The 21,191-nt window shown below is 39.5% G+C and overlaps 1 protein-coding gene and 1 pseudogene across 7 annotated transcripts in view; both read left to right on the top strand.

Annotated features, from left to right (window-relative positions):
- Positions 1 to 21,191, top strand: part of BRWD3 (bromodomain and WD repeat domain containing 3) — a 219,229-nt gene that overhangs the window by 112,666 nt on the left and 85,372 nt on the right. For all 7 annotated transcript variants that reach the window (XM_042975142.1, XM_042975143.1, XM_042975144.1 and 4 more), the window contains 3 exons: positions 3,586 to 3,720; positions 4,710 to 4,838; positions 6,306 to 6,531. In XM_042975142.1, coding sequence (XP_042831076.1) covers positions 3,586 to 3,720; positions 4,710 to 4,838; positions 6,306 to 6,531 — 490 coding nt within the window. The remainder of the gene's footprint in view (positions 1 to 3,585; positions 3,721 to 4,709; positions 4,839 to 6,305; positions 6,532 to 21,191) is intronic.
- LOC102972673 lies at positions 19,657 to 20,648 on the top strand (annotated as a pseudogene).

The raw sequence follows: 21,191 nt of genomic DNA, 5'->3' as shown, positions 1-21,191 counted from the left end.
TGTTTTCTTATTGAGAAATGTTTGTCTATGCAGCATGATCCAATAGAAATATAATGTGAGCCACATATGTAATATTAATTTTTCTAGTAGCTGCAACAGAAAAAGTAAAGCACAACAGGTGAAATTAATTTTAATACCATATTTTATTTAACCTAGTAGATCCAAAATAGTAGCATTTCAACATGTAATTAATATAAAAATTATTAATTAAATATTTTACATTTAAAAATACTAAATATTTGGGGGCTTCTGGGTGGCTCCATCAGTTAGGCCTCCAACTCTTGATTTGGGCTCAGGTCATGATCTCATGGTCATGAGATCAACCCCATGTCAGGGTCTGCATTGAGCATGGAGCCTGTTTGGGATTCTCTCTCTCTCCCTCTCTGCCTCTCTCTCTCAAAATAAATAAACATTAGAAAACACTAAATCTTTGAAATCTAGTGTTTTATTTTATACTTACAGAACATCTCAATTTGGACTAGCCATATTTCAAATGCTTAATAGCCACATGTGGCTAGTGGCTATAGTATTAGACAGCACAAGTCCATATGTCTAAAATTCCCAATTTCAAAGTTCAGGTTATAGCTACTGGTTTTCAAATCTGTGTAAAATCCTGTCTTAATAAGTACCTTAATTTAGAGTTCTGTTTAATGGTACTCTTCCCATGGGCTCATGGGTCATCTGTCTTCAGTGAATTTTACTGAAAAAAATTTTAGAATGGACTATTTTTATTCCTTGTTACAATCAAATCTGTTTAGTTTTGATATTTATATTTTCTATGTTAAAAATTTATCAGAGTCTGTGGGGCGCCTAGGTGGCTCAGTCGGTTGAGCGTCCGACTTCGGCTCAGGTCGTGATCTTGCAGTCTGTGAGTTTGAACCCCACGTCGGGCTCTGTGCTGACAGCTCAGAGCCTGGAACCTGCTTTGGATTCTGTCTCCCTCTCTCTGCCCCTCTGCCGCTCATGTTCTGTCTCTCTGTCAAAAATAAATAAACATTAAAAAAAAATTTTAAAAATTTATCAGGGTTGGGGTGCCTAGGTGGCTCAGTGGGTTAAGCATTCGACTTCAGCTCAGTGGGTTAAGCATTCGACTTCAGCTCACTGTTTGTGAGTTCGAGCCCTGCATCGGGCTCTGTGCTGACAGCTCAGAGCCTGGAGCCTGCTTCAGATTCTGTGTCTCCCTCTTTGCCTGCCCTTCCCCCACTTGAGCTGTTTCTCTTTCTCTCTCTCTCAAAAATAAATAAATATTAAAATTTTTTTCTTTAATTTATCAGGGTCTTAATGTGTGGGGTAAAGTTCTTCCATTCTGCAGATACTTACTGAGCATCTACTATGTGCCAGCAGCTGAGTTAGATGTTACGAATAAATAGTAAATTAAAGAGTCCCTGTCATCCTAGAATTTACAGCCTATTAAGAGAAAAACGACAACAAAAACAAAAAAATTTTAATTAAATAAATGTTAAGAAAGAAAAGTACAAAATACAGTGCAAGTTTCTAATAGGGTGACCAAACCTGGTCTAGGAGGATAAGAGAAAGCTTCTTGAGGAAGTAAAATTTGGGTTAAGATTTGAAAGATATGTAGAAATTACCCACGTCTCAGCCTAAATGTCACCTCCTTCACAAGGCCTTCCCTGATCAAACAATCTAGAGTAGCCTTCCAATCTTTGTCTTATTCAGTCACCTTTATTTTCATCATGGCATTTATCACTACCTAATATTTACTTATTATATTTTGTTTATTTTCTGTCTCAATATGGTACAGTATCAATAAATATTTGATAAATTATATATGTGAGGAAGTTGGGAGGTCCTTACAGGCAGAGGGTAAAGAACTCAAAGGTCTTGAGGTACAAGGGGGTTGAAAGAAAGCCAATTTTTGGCTAGAGCATGGAGAGCAGAAAGAGTGTCACCAGATAGGACTGGAGAAATAGGGGCAGACTACTTAAGGTCTTATGGGATCTCTCCTAGACCAATAGGAAACCATTTAAAGGTTTAAAAGCTAAGGAATGACATGTGAATTTTGCTTTTGAAAAATACCTTTATAATTCTGGCAACAGAATAGAAAATAGATTGTAATGGAGATAAGAGTGACTCTGAGTAGACTTTAGGATGGGCCTTGGCCATGATGATAATTTGGATTTGTGTGGCAGTGGTGGAGATAGAAGTATGCCTTAAGGCAGATGATATATCTTAAGACATTACTGAATTTGATTAGGTTTTGTTCCCTATGATCCAGTGACTATGTCCTATCCTAAGGCATGTGACCAAGAAATAAAATCCCCTATTTAAAAGCCTCTCTTTCCCAGTGTACACGGAAATCACTGTAACATTATCATTTGAGTTTAACAAAGTAATTTTATTGTTTACTTTTTAGGGACCTTAGAAAGTTTTGTTATATCAAGTTGATTATTTAGCATATAACAAAGAAGTAATTTTTTAGTAGTCACTGGGAAAAGAGTTTTGGTAAACTTTAAGTTGTGACAATATTTATTGTAATGTGATTTTACCTATACATTTTGAGCCAGTATGCATTTATTTTGCAGTAAGTTATATTTTTTGTCCATAATGGCAATATGGTAGGATGCTCTATTCCATTTTTTGTACAATGATTTGGGATAAAATGCACATTTTAGGGTCATAAGATATGATGATTTCTAAAAGCTCCTGATGTGTAATATGCTGATGTTTTTCTAAGTGAAATGCAACTTCAGGATGTCATGCATGCTTTTCTAAACTTGGAGCCTATTGTTAATCATGTATTCTTCTTAACAATGATCTGAATCAGGTGTTGGCAAACTATTTTTTTAAGAGGCCAAGTAGTAAGTATTTTAGGCTTTGCAGGCCACATATGGTCTCTGTTGCATATTCTTTGATGTTTTACAGCCTTTTAAATATGTAAAAACCATTCTAATCTCACAGGCTGTGTGTACAAAAATGGCTAGGGGTTAGATTTGGCCGGCAGGCTACAGTTGCAGACTCTTGATCTGAATATGCCGATATTCATTGGTAAGGGAAACATACAGAGAGCATTGGTTTTCAAACCTTTTTTTAAAACAGTAAACCCATTTTTCAGATAGCATATTAATGAAACCTTCAAGTATAAAGTAGATAAAGGGCAGAACCCCTATGCTTTTTTTGTTTGAATGTACCACGGGGCCTTCCAAAATACAATTTGAATAATAGGGATAGAATGCTGGATGAAGAACAGTGAAGGTTTGTCTGTTATCTCTGTTGCCGAATTGGGTGTTAGTGAAGAATTCTGTTTGTCCCATTTTCTGTTGGTATTTTAAATAGAAGAGTCATAGAAATATGAATTCTACTTCAGGGGCCTGGTAATAACCTGTAACTGTTTTTGGACTACATTTTAAACACCTTTCTGCATCTTCTATTGAATACTTTTTGAAATCAGCATGTAAACATATAAGGAACACTAATAGAACCATTTCTTGTAGTGCCCATGTAGTAAGTGCTGTGGTGTGCATAAATTCATGTGAACCAGGTTGATAGCACACTCCAGAGACCTTTTGGCTGAATAAACCAGATACTCGGTGTTGCTTTTCATGTTTAATATTGCTTTTATCACAGGGACATGATGATGAAGTATTTGTTTTGGAAGCACATCCATTTGATCAAAGGATTATACTTTCAGCTGGTCATGATGGGAACATTTTTATTTGGGACCTTGACCGGGGGACCAAAATTCGGAATTATTTTAACATGGTAAGGAAAATCTGTGCTTAGTTCATATTATAACGGACATCTCTTATATGCCAGCTTGGTAATTAAAGTGTACTTAGTGCCAAGGAACCTCTTATCATCTGTGTTTAAATCCATACAGTAACTTAGAGAATGTCTCAAGACCTGAGAGTAAGGCCAGTCGAGAATTACACCTTTCAGAATGACTCTGTTAATCATGGCATTAGCGTTTTCCAAATTCTTGTGCCCAGCTCTAAACTCTATAAACTCAAATGTAATAAGCTTTTGGAGCTAACACTAGCCAAAATCACAAAAAGGTTAATATTTAAACAATAATCCTAATGTATATATCATAACAGTGACTGTATTGTATCTGCCTCTGGTAAACCCCTTATGGTTTAGTTAGTAATCAGGAAGTTGTCTGGCAAATGTGGAATTGGAGGTATAGTTACTCTTAAGATATATTTCATACAAACCCTGGAAAAATCTGATGAGCTATCTCTTTTCCCAGTAGAATATCCTTCTATGGTAATGGGAATACTCATATCCTCCATATTTATTGTTCCTCTCTGAAGAATAGCTCTCCGTAAACATTTCTACATTGTCAACTTTTGAGGCTTTGTATAGTTCTAGACTGTTAATACCCTCTGTCTTTTGTTAGTAAAATTGATTTGTGTGCTTTAATTTTAGGAAGGTTATTTTAAGTTTTACTTGCATTACAATTTGCTGAGGTAGTGTTTTTGTCATTTTGGATGTGTCTTAGTCACTCATTTAGTACTTCTAATATATGACATTGCTGGTAATGTTTGGTGCCATCTAATGCATTTTGATTCTTCCTAACATCTTACAGAGCTTTACTGTTTCAGTAGGATTCTGGCTGCAGAAGCCAGAGAGTACATTGGAATGTTGGTACATTATAGAATCCAAGATATTAAGAAGCAGAATCTATTGCCTACTTATTATTTGAAAAATCACCTCTTAAAATGACTTAAAGTGACTCCTCTAATTTTCAGATTGAAGGCCAAGGCCATGGTGCAGTGTTTGATTGTAAATTTTCACCAGATGGAAACCATTTTGCCTGCACAGATTCTCATGGGCATTTGCTGCTTTTTGGTTTTGGATGCAGTAAATACTATGAAAAGGTTAGTCTATTTAATTTTTGTTATACACTATAATTTTGGATTATATCATTCATAAATTTTATTTGAAGTCTTCTGGTTAATAAGGGCCATTGTATGTCAACAGATATGAAATCACCAAGTCACTTTTCTTGGTAAAATTTTTCATCACTGCCAGAACATAAGGCTTCACAGTTTGAATCACTATAAAGATATAGGATGATGTAGATATAAAAATTCATTAAGGGGGGGCGCCTGGGCGGCTCAGTCAGTTGAGCGTCCAACTTCGGCTCAGGTCATGATCTCACGGTTCGTGAGTTCGAGCTCCGCATTGGACTCTGTGCTGACAGCTCAGAGCCTGGAGCCTGCTTCAAATTCTCTCTCTCTCTCTCTCTCTCTCTCTCTCTCTCTCTCTCTCTCTCTCTCTCCCTCTCTCTCCCTCTCTCTCCCTCTCTCTCCCTCTCTCTCCCTCTCTCTCCCTCTCTCTCCCTCTCTCTCCCTCCCCCGCTCATGCTTGCTCTCTCTCTCTCAAAAATAAACATTAAAAAAATTTAAAAAATAGGGGCTCCTGGGTGGCTCAGTTGGTGAAGCATCCGAGTTCGGCCCAGGTTATGATCTCACGATTTGTGAGTCCGAGCCACGCATCAGGCTCTGTGCTGACAGCTCAGAGCCTGGAGCCTGCTTCAGATTCTGTGTCTCTCTCTCTCTGCCCCTTTCCAGCTCACGCTCGTGCTCTCTCTCTCATTCTCTGTCAAAAATAAATAAAAACTTTAAAAAAATTAAAAAAAATAAAAATTCATTAGGAAATCCTTTTACTTAGAACATATTCTCTGTACTGGCCTTCAGGTGTAATGGGAAAACAAGTTTACCAGATTGCATTCTCTACTTATAAATTGGAAACAAATAGCTGGTGACTAAATGTTCATTTTCTTCCTTGACCACTTTACCTATTATCCATCTTGCTAAAATACTTTGGAAACTAACTTAATTGGTTCTTTATATTTTACTAGCTATGAATTTGGAATAGATTATAGATTCTTGGAGTTGGAAGAGAACTCAGAATCATTGAGTTTAGCTCAATACTTGTATCACCTTTGAGTGTTTTTGATGCATTTGGTATTTATCTGCTTTGCCATTTATATTATACTTAATCGGTTCATATTTGAAAAAAAATAAAAATAGTTATAAAGGTTTGTATGATATTTGCAACTTAAATAAAAATATGTAACTTTATCTACTATGTTATTGCTCTCATTCTTCATATGCTAATTGGAGAAATATGATATAGGGCCAGAAAGTAATACAGATTATAGGATTTTGTGGAGAAACGATAGGATTACAATTCAGGTGATTCACTTTTACCTAGAGGAAACATATAGCAATAGAGGGCTATAAGGGAATGCAAAAAGTATCTGGTTTGAAAAGTGCATGTTCTTTAGGAATGAAAATTAATTCCCTGTGCATGTTAAATACTTAAAACCTGTGATAAAGATTCCAGATCAGATGTTCTTCCACACGGATTATCGACCTCTTATCCGTGATGCCAACAACTATGTACTGGATGAACAGACCCAACAAGCTCCTCACCTCATGCCTCCCCCATTCTTGGTGGATGTTGATGGCAATCCGCATCCTACAAAATTCCAAAGACTAGTACCAGGACGGGAAAATTGTAAAGATGAACAACTTATACCACAGCTGGGATATGTGGCTAATGGTATGTTATCTCCAAAATTAAATTTAAAATATTTTGCAAAATGTTATACTTCCTACTGTTCTTTCTATGATACATACTTCCTGCTAAACTCTGTAGTAGGTTAGAATGTATGTACCTAATATTTCTATTAATTTTCATTTGCATATTACTTTTTTAACTTTTATTTTTTATTTATTTTGAGGGAGAGATGTGGGAGGGACAGAGAGAGGGAGAGAGAGAGAATACCAAGCAATCTCTGCATTGTCAGCACAAAGCCTTATGTGGGGCTCGAACTCACAAACTATGAGATCATGACCTGAGCTGAAACCAAGAGTCTGACATTTAACCTACTGAGCCACCCAGATGTCCCATTTACTTTTGACCTTACCAGAGTACTTTTACATTTTTATGTCACTTGAACACAGATAAATGGATTAGGACAACAGGCATATACTCAAGCAGAGAATGTATTGACCTGTTTCCTTAGAAACCTAAACATATATATGATCCTGTTGCTTATGGTTTTGACTTCTAGTTATGATTAAATGTACTAACTTTAACCTGTCAAGCTTTTCTCATTGGTGAAACTATTTAGTGTTTAAATAACAGTCTTGGAGGATGTTGAGGAAGCAGTGATAAGCATAATGCATGATGTAAAGATAGTAGAATAAGACAGTAAAATAATGCTATTCCCTGTCAAAGCAACTCTTCTTTTTTATTTTAATTCCAGTATATTTAACATACAGTGTTATGTTCATTTCAGGCATACAAAACAGTGATACAACAATTCCATATATCACACAGTGCTCATCACAAGTGCACACCTTAATCTCTATCACGTATTTCACCCATTCCTCCACCTACCTCCCCTCTGATAACCATCAGCCTATTTTCTATAAAGAGTTTGTTTCCTGGCTTGTCTCTCTCTCTCTCTCTCTTTCTCTCTCTCTCTCTCTCTCTCTCTTTCCCTCCCTGCTTTCCTCCCTCCTTTTCCTTTGCTGTTTGGTTTTTTTGTTAAATTCCACATATGAATGAAATAATACGGTATTTATATTTCTCTGATTGACTTATTTTAATTAACGTTATACTCTCTAGCTCCATCCATGTCGTTGCAAATGGAAGGACTTCAGTTTTTCTAGAGCGTATTTATGGCTGGAATTTTGTGTTTTTTTTTCAAGCTTATTTATTTATTTTGAGGTGGGGGAAGGGCAGAGAGAGAGGGAAGCAGGTTCCACACTGTCAGCACAGAGCCCAATGTGGGGCTCACACTCATGAACTATGAGATCATGACCTGACTCAAAATCAAGAGTCAGATGCTTAACTGACTGAGCCACACAGGTGCCCCAGGATTTCACTTTTTTATGACTGAATAATATTCCATATTGTGTGTGTCTGTGTGTGTGTGTGCGCACACACCATAACTTCTTGATCCATTCATCTATCGATTGACACTGTGCTGCTTCCATAATTTGGCTATTGTAGATAATGCTGCTACAAACATAGGAGTGCATGTATCCCTTTGAATTGGTGTTTTTTGTGTTTTTTGGGTAAATACCCAGTAGCGTGGATACTTGGATCTTAGGGTTGCTCTATTTTTAACTTTTCGAGGAACCTCCATACTGTTTTTCACAGTGGCTGCACCATTTTGTATTCCCACCAACAGCGCAAGAGGGTTCATTTTTCTCCACATCCTCTCCATGTTTCTTGTGTTTTTGATTTTAGCCATTCTGATAGGTGCGAAGTGATATCTCATTGTAGTTTGGATTTGCATTTCCCTGATCATGAGTGATGCTGAACATCTTTTCATGTGTCTCTTGGTTATCTGGGTATCTTCTTGGAGAAAAATCTGTTTATTTCTTCAGTGCATATATTAGTTGGATTATTTGGTTTTTTTGGTGTTGACTTGTGTAAGTTCTTTATATATTTTAGATACTGACTCTTTATTTTGATACATCCTTGGCACATATCTTCTCCCATGCAGTAGGATACCTTTTAGTTTTGTTATTTCCTTTGCTATGCAGAAGTTTTTATTTTGATGCAGTCCCAATAGTTTACTTTTTGTTTTATTTCCCTTGCCTTAGGAGACATATCTACAAAAATGTTGCTATGGCTCATGTCAGGAAAATTATTGCCTGTGCTCTCTTCTAGGATTTTAATAGTTTCCTGTCTCATATTTAGTCTTTAATCCATTTGAATTTTTTTTTTTTGGTGTAAGAAAGTGGTCCAATTTCATTCTTTTGCATGTTGCTGTCCAGTTTTCCCAAGACAATTTGGTGAGGAGACTGTCTTTTCCCATTGGATAATCTTTCCTGCCTTTTCAAAGATTAAATCCTATATAATTGTGGGTTTATTTCTGGATTTTGTATTCAATTCCATTGATCTCTGTGTCTGTTTTTGTGCTAGTATCATACTGTTTTGAATACTACAGCTTTGTAATACAGTTTGAAGTCTGGAATGTGATACTTCTTTCATTTTCTTTTTCAAAATTGCTTTGATAATTTGGGATCTTTCGTGGTTCCATATAAATTTTAGGACTTTTTGTTCTAGTTGTGTGTAAAATGCTATTGACATTTTGATAGGGACTGCCTTAAGTGTATAGATTGCTTTGGATAGTATATACATTTAAAAATATTTGTTCTTTTTTAACAATTTTTTTAATGTTTATTTAGTGTTGAGAGAGAGAGAGAGAGAGAGAGAGAGAGAGATGATGAGCAGGGGAGGGGCAGAGAGAGAATCTAAAACAGGCTCCAGGGGCGCCTGGGTGGCGCAGTCGGTTAAGCGTCCGACTTCAGCCAGGTCACGATCTCGCGGTCCGTGAGTTCGAGTCCCGCGTCAGGCTCTGGGCTGATGGCTCGGAGCCTGGAGCCTGTTTCCGATTCTGTGTCTCCCTCTCTCTCTCTGCCCCTCCCCCGTTCATGCTCTGTCTCTCTCTGTCCCAAAAATAAATAAAAAATGTTGAAAAAAAAATTTAAAAAAAAAAACAGGCTCCAGACTCCGAGCTGTCAGCACAGAGCCCGATGCGGGGCTCAAGCCCACAAACCACGAGATCATGACCTGAACCGAAGTCAGACGCCCAACCGACTGAGCCACCCAGGCACCACAAAATATTTGCTCTTCTAATCCATAACCATGGGTGTCTTTCCATCTCTTTGTGTCATCTTCAATTTCTGTCATCAGTGTTTTATATTTTTTAGAGTATAGGTCTTTCACCTTTTGGTTATTAGGTTTATTCCTAGGTAACATTTTTGGTATAATTTTAAATGTCATTGTTATCTTAAATTCTCTTTCTGCTACATCATTATTAATACATACAAATGCAACAGATGTTCGCACATTGATTCTATGTCCTGTGACTATTGAATTCATTTTATCAGTTCTAGTAGTTTATTGGTGGAGTTTTTAGGATCTTGTATATAGAATATCATGTCATCTGCAAATAATGAACATTTAACTTCTTTCTTACCAATTTGCATGCCCTTTATTATTTTTATTTAATTTCTGTGGCTAGGATTTCAGTACTGTCTTCAGTAACAGTGGTGAGAACGGACATCCTTGTCTAGTTCCTAACCCTAAGAGGAAAGCTCTCAGTTTTTCTCCATTCATTGACTCTGATGTTCACTGTGTTTTTCATATATTGTCTTTATTATGTTGAAGTAAGTTCCCTCTAAACTTGCTTAGTTGAGGGCTTTATCATGAATAGATGTTGTACTTTGTCAAGTACTTTTTCTGCATCTATTGAAATGATCATATGGTTTTTATTCTTTCTGTTATTGATGTGATATATCACATTGTTTGGTTTGCGAATATTGAACCAACCTTGTATACTGGGAATAAATCCTACTTAATCATGGTGAGCGATTTTTTTAATGCATTGTTGGATTGTTTGCTAGTATTTTCAGGATTTTTGCATCTACATTCATCAAACATACTGGCCTGTAGTTTTCTTTTTTAGTGGTATCTACCTGGCTTTGGTATCTGGGTAATGCTGGGCTCATAGAATGAATTTGGAAGTTCTCCTTCCTCCTTTATTTTATGGAATAGTTTGAGAAGAATAGGTATTAACTCTTTAAATATTTGGTAGAATTCACCTGTGAAGCTTTCTGGTCCTGGACTTTGGTTCATTTGGAGTTTTTGATTACTGATTCAATCTCCTTGTTGGTAATTGGTCTAGGCACATTTTCTGTTTCTTCCAACTTTCATTTTGGTAGGTGATATGTTTCTAGAAAGTTATCTATTTCTTCTAGGTTGTCCGTTGTGTTGACATACAGTTTTTCATAATATTCTCTTATACTTGTTTGTATTTCTGTGGTGTGGTTATTATTTCTCCTCTTTCTTTTATAATTTTATTTGCATTCTTTTTTCTTTTTTTGCTTTTTGATGAATCAGGCTCGAGGTTTGTGAATTTATTTTTTCAAAGAACCAACTCCTGATTTCATTGATCTGTTCTGTTTAGTCTCTGTATCATTTATTTCTGCTCTAATCTTTGTTAGTTCCTTACTTCTGTTGGCTTTACGTATTGTTTGGTGACCCTTTTCTCAGTCCTTTAGGTGTAAGGTTAGGTTGTTTGTTTGAGGTTTTTCTTGCTTCTTGAGTTGATTCTGTATTGGTATAAACTCCTCACTTAAAACCACTTTTGCTGTGTCTCCAAGCTTTTGGAGCATTATGTTTTCATTTTCATTGTTTCCATGTACTTTTGGACTTCCTCTTTCATTTCTTGGTTAACCCATTCATTGTTTAATCGCAAGTTATTTTACCATCATGTATTTGTGGTCTTTCAATATTTTTTCTTGTGGTTGACTTCTCGTTTCATATCATTGTCATCAGAAAATATGCATGGTATGACTTTGATCTCCTTGAGTATTTGTTGAGGCTCTTTTTCTGGCCTAACATGTAATCTGTTCTGGAGAGTGTTCCATGTGCACCTGAAAAGAATATGTATTCTGCTGTTTTAAGATGGAGTGTTTTAATATATCTATTAAGTCTACCTGGTGTACTGTGTCATTCACACCCATTGTTTGTTTAATTTTCTATTCAGATGTGTTATATTAATGTCCTTTACTATTATTGTATTATAGCTCATTAGTCCCTTTATGTTTGTTATTAACTGTTTTATGTATTTAGTGCTTCCATGTTGGGTACAATTGTTATATCTTCTTGTTGGATTGTCCCCTTTGTTATTATAGAGTCCTTCTTTGTCTCTTGTTACAGTTTTTGTTTTAAAATGTATATTTTTGGGGGCACTTGGGTGGCTCATTTAGTTAAGTGTCCAGCTCTTGATTTCAGCTCAGGTCATGATCTCATGGTTTGTGGCTTCGAGTCCCATGTCAGTCTCTGCACTGATAGCATGGAGCCTGCTCGGGATTCTCTCTCTCCTCCTTTCTGTCTGCCCCTTGCTTGTTTTCTCTCTTTCTCTCTCAAAATTAAATAAACACTTTTTAAAAATAAAATAAAATCTATATTTTCTGATATAAGTATTGATGCTCCAGCTTTTTTTTCACATTCATTTGCATGATAAATGTTTTTTATTCCCCTTACTTTCAACCTGCCTGTGTCTTTAGGTCTAAAATGAGTTCCCTGTAGGCAGTATATAGATAGGTCCTTTTGTGTGTGTGTGTGTGTGTGTGTGTGTGTGTGTGTGTGTGCACATTCTGTCACTCTGTGTCTTTTGATTGGAACATTTAGTCCATTTATAATAATTACATAAAAGTAATTATTGGTAGACATGTATTTATTGCTGTTTTATTATTTGAATTGTGACTGTTTCTGAAGATCCTTTCTTATCTTTCAAGTTTTACTGATTTGCTTTAGTGATATATTTGGATTACTTTTTCTTTACTCTTTGTCTATTATTTTTTTTATTTGTGGTTTCCATTAGGTTTATATAAAACCTCTTGTGCATATAGCTGTCTCTCTTAAGTTCACTGCATCCAGTTTGTTTCAAATCTCAGTTATTACAATTTTCTTTTCTTTATTTATTTTTAAGCAGCAGGCAAAAGTTTATTAAAGTGTAAGATTAGAAAGTAAGAATAGTAGGAAAACTCTCTTTATAGGGAAGGGACATTTGAAAGTGAATGCCAGAAGACTATAGACAAGAGTCCTTGTTTTATAAAGTTCTTGTCAATCCCCCCCCCTTCCCTTCCCCCTTGTTCCTTCTCAGGTTCTACCCTTACTGGCTTGATAGCTCTAGGTGCTGGGTTATGCATTCCTGATTGGCTCATTTCCATTGTAGGACAGATGGCTGATGGCCATACTTAGGTCTTTTGTCAAATTCCTGAGGGAAACCTTAGGGGAAGTAGATGGGGTCTGTTACATTCTGAGGAACCTTAAACCTGAGGGAGTTTGCTGTGGTCAGACACTCCCAGCATTGTTCCAAAATATGTGTTTATCCTAACCCAGGGACCTCAGATCCTCCTTTCCCTCTCTGCCTATTTTATACTATCTTTTTCTATCATATATCCCCCTCTGAACACGTGGCTCCTAACTGCCATTAGGAATTGGGGCGATGACTGATCTTAACTGCTTCCTACTAAAGGGGAGAAATTACAGGGGAATGGCACTGAGGGCAGGTTCAGAGGTCATCCAAAGGTCCAATTTAATGGGAGGGCGTTTGGAACATCTAGGCTAGCAGAATTTTCTTGGATGTCTTCTTATTCTGGCAGATGAGACAGTTTCTACAAATGACATACCAACAGTATTAGACCAACAAGCATTAATATTCCAAATGCAATGCCTCCTAGGGAGGAGGCCACACCATTAGGAAGAGGAAAGACGCATTGTAGCCATCCAAAATGTCTCTGACATGTCTGGCTATATCTATATCTATATATAGATATCTATATCTATATCTATATCTATATCTATATCTATATATCTATATAGGTATAGATATAGATATCTATATATAGATATAGATATAGATATATACACACACACATACACATATATGTATATATGTGTATATACATATATATGTACACACATACACATATATGTATATGTACATATATGTATATATATGTATATATGTGTATATATACATATATATGTATATAAATTTAACTATAGTTATTTTTCTTCCTCTTGTATACTTATTTGGATCTTGTGATACTGTTGATTAGCATAATTAAGCACCTGAACTAGTTTTTGGTTCTCAATCCTCAAGGCTTCTTTGGCCATCCAGTTTCCATAGGACCAACTCCATGAAGCGTATTTAATTTTGCCTTAAGGAAAGATTGATCTTTGATATCCAGAGTCCTATAAGTTTAAGCTGTTGTTTATCTGTCCTGGTGTTAGTAGCACTATAGTCCTTAATTCAGTCATAATGTCCCTTCCTCGCAAGGGAGTGTGGCTCTCTGGCATTATCAAAAAAGAATGTGAAAAATATTAAGTCTCCCCATACGTACCCTGATGGCTGAGAGAAGTATTTAGTCGCAAGTTTTCCGGAGACGCCTCTAATTATTATATTGCGTTTGGAGAGTTGGCTGGGAGTGGAAAGGAGGACAGAAAAAGTGGCTCCAGTGTCAAGAAGGAAATCAACCGGCTTTTCTTCTGTATCCAGAGTTACTGAAGGCTCTGGGTTTCCAATGGACAGTTGGTTTGGGGGAGCCACCACAAAGAGCCCTGGGCCCCATCAGGGACATTGTTTATCTGAGCCCTCGCAGATTGAGGTCCCTGAGGGTATTCAGATCTCCAGTGACTGTCTCCACACAAAGGAAATGGCTTATGGGGTTTCAATATCAGTTGTACCCTCTGAGGATATTCTCATTTCCAGTGCCCTAAACGGCCACATAAATGGCACTTGGTGCCAGGACCTCAGAAAGTCTGGTCTGACATAGTACATAAAGCCACAACTAAGGCCTCAGATTTTTCTTAAGCCTCCTTTCCTGTTCCTTATTCTCCTCTTGATCTCATTTGTAATATACCCAATTGGCAGCTCCTAAAAGCTCCTCCAGGGTCCCTTCTGGGCTAACAACCAATTTTTGCAGTTTTCTCCAAATCTGGGGCTGACTGACAAATTTTCCTTCAGAATCATCTCAGCCTCAGGGTGTTAAGGGAGATAGCTGTATATTTAAAGAGAGGCTCCCTTAACCTCTCTAGAAAGGCCACCAGGTTTTCATCCTGTGTCTGTAAGATAGTGGCTAATTTACTATAATTTAAAAGTTTTAACCTTAGACCTTAATTTCTCCAAAACATAAGCTTAGAAGTGGCAGTGACACCATTCTACAATGGGATGGTCATAGTCCCAATTAATATCTTGGGATGGAATTGCCTGGGCTCCAGTAGGGAATTGGAAGTCCCCTGTAGGACCTCCAGTCCCATGTTAATTAACGAGTTGCTCATCTCCAGGTCTCTCAACTGCTGCCAGAACACCAAGTCATAGTGGTGTCTCCCTGCATTTCTCCTTCTGGCACTCTAGCTTCTTATAGGGGAAACATGCCTGTTATATTATGGGGAGGACCTGGATAAGGTGGGCAGCAGGGAGCAGAAGTTCACGTTCTTTCTTAAGTCTGGATCTATAGATAGAGGACCCGAGGAGGAGGAGGTTGAGGTAAGACTTCCCTTCCTCCTTCTCTAGGTTTGCTTTGGGTACAGGCAGGGGCCCCTTGATTGTTTCTCCTCCTGATTTCTGGACCTTGGAAAGGGCTGTCAATAAGCCAGGGTTAACCTTGTATTGCATACACATGTCCCAATTTTCTCTTAAAGTCCAAAAACATTGAACCATAGGGGACTTCTCCCCATTTCCCTTACAAAAACAAATCTGATTGTAGGATAGTCTTATAATTGATATTTCTCTCTGGCTGCCTAGTTTCCTCCTCCAGTTTGTATTGGGGCCAAGCCTTGGCATAAAAGAAAATGAGTCACTTTTTCTTTAGGATTTGTGTATCAAAATCATCCCAGTTTTTCAGAATGCATCCTAACAGAGTATTGGCCTTGGTTGGGGAATTGCCTGTCTATAGGGAAAAGGAAGAAAAGGCATCCCTTACCTCAATTTCCTATAGCTGGTCAGGAGAAACTTTATCTCCTGACCCTGATTGTTGGCCAGGAGAAGCCTCATCTCCTTGCCCTGCAGTTTGGCTGACTATGCGACTGGCAGCCAAAAGCCCTGTCAGTCTCACAAGGTGCTGGGAGTAGTAACTCTTACCCAGGCTTGACCCTACCTCTGAGAGTTGACCCATCTTCTCTGATTTCTCCTACCCCTCCATTTCCCTCCTGCAGGAACTTAGGGTTATGGACTGTGATCAAGCAAGACTCCCCTGATTGTAGAAGTATGCACTAATTTTATTTTAGCCTATCAGTCATTTACATATCGATACTCGGCCATTAAGGGGAGGTTAAAAGGGCCAAAGTCAAGGTCTGTTCCCCTGCCTTGTTTAGCAATACCCACATAAATATGTTCCAGCCATGTGTATATCCATTTTCGACATACACTGGGCTAAGTTTAGCAAAATGGCTCCCAGTAAAAGCACTTCATATGTCATCCATCCATCCCTCATATGGCATAGGCATCTATTCCTCTACTAAACAGGAATAACACAAGTGTGGAGCCATTGGAGGCCAGCAGTGAGGACATCACCACCATTTTCCTAGCCTTTGGATCAAAGGAGGGTAGTTTTAATCTTATAGGAGTGTACTTTTAAAATCCATTCATTTTAACCTTATCCATCCTGACCACACATAAAATTCCTTTCCAAAGATTTCCCTTCATGAACCTTCTGCAATTTTCCTTTGCATTTAGATTTTGTCCCAAGCCATTTCTCTCCAAATAACCAGTCTCATTTAGGGCAAAATTACTTTTTTTTTTCACCTTCAACAAAAATGTATTTCCACTTCTTATACCTTCCTTCACATCTACTTTTCTACATATGGTTCCTTTTCTTATTTCCGTCAGTTTTAACTACATTTAGCAGAATTTAAACTCTTAGAATCCTTAGTCTCCAGTGAAAACTAAGTCGCAACCAATTGTGAACTGTTACACCAGAATTCTTTACATGGCAAATTTATGAATTAATTCATCACAAAGCATGTTTTCCAAGAGACCCAAATATCCTTAGTTTCTCTACAATAAGTCAAAAGAACAAACCTATGTTTAGTAAGCAATGCTTTAGCATTCCATCTGATTTGGAAAAGGCCTAAATGTCCAACACATTTAATCTAGTTTATGATCCAAGCAAAACTATAAATTTAAACTTTCAGGTTATCAAAAACCCTGAAAGCTATATGAACAATTACCCATAAAAACTTAAGACAGACTTAACTACTATTTTAAGTCATCTTTTTGCTGACAAATTGCATCAGAGATAACACGAGCTTATTTGACCTTCAGTAAACCTAGGTAGAAAAAGTTTTATATATTTAATGTTGATAACCCTAAAGACATGTCTGTCTTAAACCAACAAACTTGTGTGATAACCCTAAAGACATGTCTATCTTAAACCAACAAAATACCAAGTGTGTTCTATCTGTATCCATTTAAGAGTTAATTTGTTCCCCATTGTCAATTTTTCCCCGGGGCACCAGTGGGGAAATCTGAAGTCGGTGGTCCAAGTGGGTTGCTCTTCGCTCTTTAACATGAGGGTGGGAGGAGGAGCCAGTGGTGCCTGAGGTACTGAGGGTGGTATAGGAACCAGTTTGTAAGCAGTAGCCAAGGTGATGCAGAAACAGGAGGAGGGAGGGGAAGGCTGAAGAGATGAGGTTCAGACAAGAAGCCTAGAGGTAGAGAAAAGCCCATAGGGCAGAGAAGGAGGTCTGCTGGTCTCAAAGTCTGTCAGCTTGGACAGATGAGCAGATGCAGATTTTTTTTTCATCAACAAGTGGAAATAGGCAGTCCGTGTTGAGCCAGAGAAGGTAGGGAAGTTCCCCAAAACAAAAGGAGTTTCAGCAGCTGCTAGGGAATATTCATTCCTCAAAGTCCCTGTCCTGAGGTAGAGTAACCAGAGACAGTTGGTTCTAGTTATCATCTGGATGTTGTGGGAGCCTCCCAAATGTCTTCTCTCCCATCCCCCCATGGACATCAGGGGCAGGAGCGGGGTGGTGAGCCCAGAAGGCATTCAAGTAAGTCATGCTTCCACTCCCAAGAGAGATTTGAAAATAAAAGGTCCAAAAATGGGACCTGGGAGGTGAGCCATGCCAGAGTGTCAGAAATGGAAGCAAGTAGAGAGCCAGCCACCTTCCACTGTAGTTGGGAAACCTGTCAGGAGGACCCCTTGGAAGTCACCCGGATCACTCCTAGGAGGATATCTGAGGAATCAGTCCTGGGCCTTTCTACTCCTTTCCCAAAGGGAGAGGCTGGCCAAAACAGAAAGAGGAGAATTTCACCGGATGCCTAATCAGGCATTCAGGGTTCAGGTTCTGCCAACAGCCTTTAGGCATCCACCAAAGAGTAGCCTTGGTCAGGACACTTCAATTGCTGTTTGGCCTCCCCTGAGTCCCATGCATCTGGGAAGTTCTTCTCAAAAGGAAATTGGGGCTCCACCACACTGATGTTCCCAACTACATTGGGGGATCAGCTAAGAGGAGACCCAAGGAGCCTTTCACCTGAGACTTGAAAAATGGCAGCCATGCTATTCACTCTTAACTGGCTGATGGGTGCCCATTATTTGGTTTTCGAGTTTTCTTTAGAATAGAAAGAAAAGAGGGGGTGCCGGCTGCTCTTATGGATAGAAGATGTTGATATCCCAGGATGAGCCCCCAAAGAAATGTTGCAGGACTTTTTACCACAATACCCAGGATTTGTTGTTTCACCACTTCGAAGAATGAAGAGGTGGACTCAAAATGAGCAGCAGGAAATTAGAGTATAGGATTAGAAAATAAGAATAGTAGGAAAGCTCTCTTGATAGAGAGGGGACATTTGAAAGTGAATGCCCCACATTTTTCATTTCTGACTGATTAGTTTTTAACTTTTTTGTCTCTGTGGTAAGGGCCTCCCTGAAGTCTTCCATTCTTTTCACAAGCCCAGCGAGTATCCTCATGATTATTGCTTTAAATTCTCCATGAGGCATATTACTTATATCTGTTTTGTTTAGATCTCTGGCCATGACCTTATCTTGTTTCATTTGTGATGAATTTCTCCATCTTGGCATTTTGCCTAAGTCTATGTCTTCTTCTGTGTGCTACAAAAGCCTGTTATGTTTCCTGCTCCTGAGAGCAAATAGTGTCCAGGGCCTGGCATTTCAGGCCAGGAGTGTCTCTGGTGTGTGCTGGGTACACTCAGCTGCTGTGTTTTGGCCGCTGTATCCTTAAGGCCAATCAATCTTCAGAGGTTCTCCTTGCCTGCAGTGGACAGTGTTTGGACCTTGGCCAGAATGTATCAAGTTTTAACTATGTGTGCCTTGTTCTTGTTAAATGAGACCTGATGCAACTTAACACTAGATCTGAAGCCCTGCAGAACTCCATGGTTGGGAGTCATGGTGTGTGTGGGGATTTCTGCTTATCTTCTGGGGAAGGGGCCTGCCCTGCTGGAACTGTGGCCAACTTTATCTAGAAGGGCAGTACTGGCATAGTGAAGGGGTATGGGACCTGGTGTAAACAGGTCAGGCAGCCAGTGTTAGTGCTGTGCTTTTTACTGAAGGTAGCTCTGTGTTTATGTGAGGGGTGAGAGAGGGAAATGGCACCACCCATCTCTTTTGTCCCAGGAGAGGGGTCTCTGCTTGCTGTTCTCAGGGAAACACTCTGAGAAGAGTAAATAATCTCTCCCACTGTTTCCCTGGTGTTTTTCAGTTGCCCTTTTCACTCTCTCTGCCCCAGGGTTGTTTGCCTGCCATCTCTTCGAAGTAGAGTAGTGCCCTCAGAGCTCTATTCCATCCAAGCCCACCAACCTTTTAAACTCCAGTCTTCAAGTCCCACTGGTTGCAAAAACTAATAAAAATCAGTCCCTCTTGTTTTCCCAGCCAATGGCTTTGGGGAAGTGTTCTCCTTATGTGTTCCTGTGTGGTCATCTCTCTCTTGCCATTCTCTGTCACCAGGACTACCTCATGTCCACAGCACCCGTGTTCTGTTTCTCCCCCAAACCATGTCTCCACACTTCCTGTCTTCCTCGATGTGCCTCTTCTCTCCCTCTAGTTCTGGAGTTTGTTCTCTCAGTCCTCAAGTTTATTTCTTGGGTATTCAAAATGATTTGATAGTTATCTAGTTGAGTTCAAGGGACAAGGTGAGCCTAGGGTCCTCCTACTGCACCACCATCTTGTAGCTGTCTATATTAAGTTGATGGTCATATAAGATTCAACCCATTCTTGGTCCTGCTGTGCCACAGCCATGAGCTCCACACATTTCAACAAGGGCCCTTGTACAGGCTTTCAACTGGGGTCAAGAACTGGCTCCTGTCCCAGTATGACCTTCAGAAGGGCGTGGAGCTCTGCAGCTGGATCCAGGGACTCACAGGCTTCTCTGTTGGGCCCAACTTTCAGAAGGGTCTGAAAGACGGAAATTATTGTGTATATATTAATGAATAAGCTGCAGCCAGGCTTAGTCCCCAAGATCAGCCACTCCATGCAGAACTGGCACCGACTAGAAAACCTCTCCACCTTCCTCAAGGCCATGGTCAACTACAGCATGAACCCCATGGGACCTGTTTGAGACAAACAACTGTTTGAGAGTGGGAACATGACATGGGTGCAAGTGTCTCTTCTCATCCTGGTTGGGAAGGCCAGGGGCTGCAGAGTGGCATGGACATTTGTGTTAAATACTCAGAGAAGCAGGAGTGCAATTTCAATGACACCACCATGAAGGCAGGCCAGTGCGTCATTGGGCTCCTTGATGGACACCAACAAATGTGCCAGCCAGTCAGGCATGATAGCTTATGGCACAAGAAGTCATCTCTATGACCCCAAGAACCATATCCTGCTACCTGTGGACCACTCAACCATCAGCCTCCTGATAGGCACAAACAAGTATGCCAGCCAGACGGGCATAACAGCTCCTGGGACCCGTTGGCACATGTACAATACCAAGTTGGGGTACCCATGTTCTTGCAGATGGACTGAACACAAGGCACCAACCAGAGTGGCCTGATCTTTGGCTTTGGCTGGCAGATATATGACCCCAAGTACTGCCCACAAGGTCCAGTGACAGATGGAGCTTCAGTGGCTGCAGGTGACTGCCCAGGCCTAGGGGAGGTCCCAGAATAAACCCCCTACCACTGAGGAGGTAGAATACTGAGGCACCTGTGCAGGGTGTCTCTCCACATCACCCTGACTGGATATGTGTTTTCTCTGTTGTCTTTTTTTTCTATTGTCTGAGTGCTGCCAGCTAAGGGTCTGTGGGGAAGGGAGGTGAAGGCATATGCAGATGTGTGTGGTATAGGAGTGCCTTCAAGGGCACATCGTGGCAGCAAACTTCCCAACAGGCTTTGGGCTGAGCTGTTGAGGGGGCTTGGGGGAAGAAACCTGGGCAGAGAGGAGACTGGCCCCAAATGATTTCTGGTTGCCTTTCCCTCTCTTCTCCTTTCTCTGCCAACCAGTTTGTGGTCTCTGTACCCACAGAAGTTTCAGACAGTTATAATTAAAGAAAGACTTTTTTTTTTTTTTTTTTGCAGGGGAGGTTGTGTGGGAGATTGTGGAGTGGGATGCCAGGAAGGAAGTAGGTCCCCTGGGATAGGGCCAGGTGACAGTCCCAAAATATTGTAGGTCTTGTGAGGGCCTGGATTTCTCTGGCACTCTCAGACTGCCCCCTGTGTCTCCCCACAG

The sequence above is a fragment of the Panthera tigris genome, chromosome X (genome assembly GCF_018350195.1).
Source record: "Panthera tigris isolate Pti1 chromosome X, P.tigris_Pti1_mat1.1, whole genome shotgun sequence".
NCBI lineage: Eukaryota > Metazoa > Chordata > Mammalia > Carnivora > Felidae > Panthera > Panthera tigris.
Note: the sequence above shows the minus strand (reverse complement) of the source record. Positions and strands in the feature narration are given on the sequence as shown.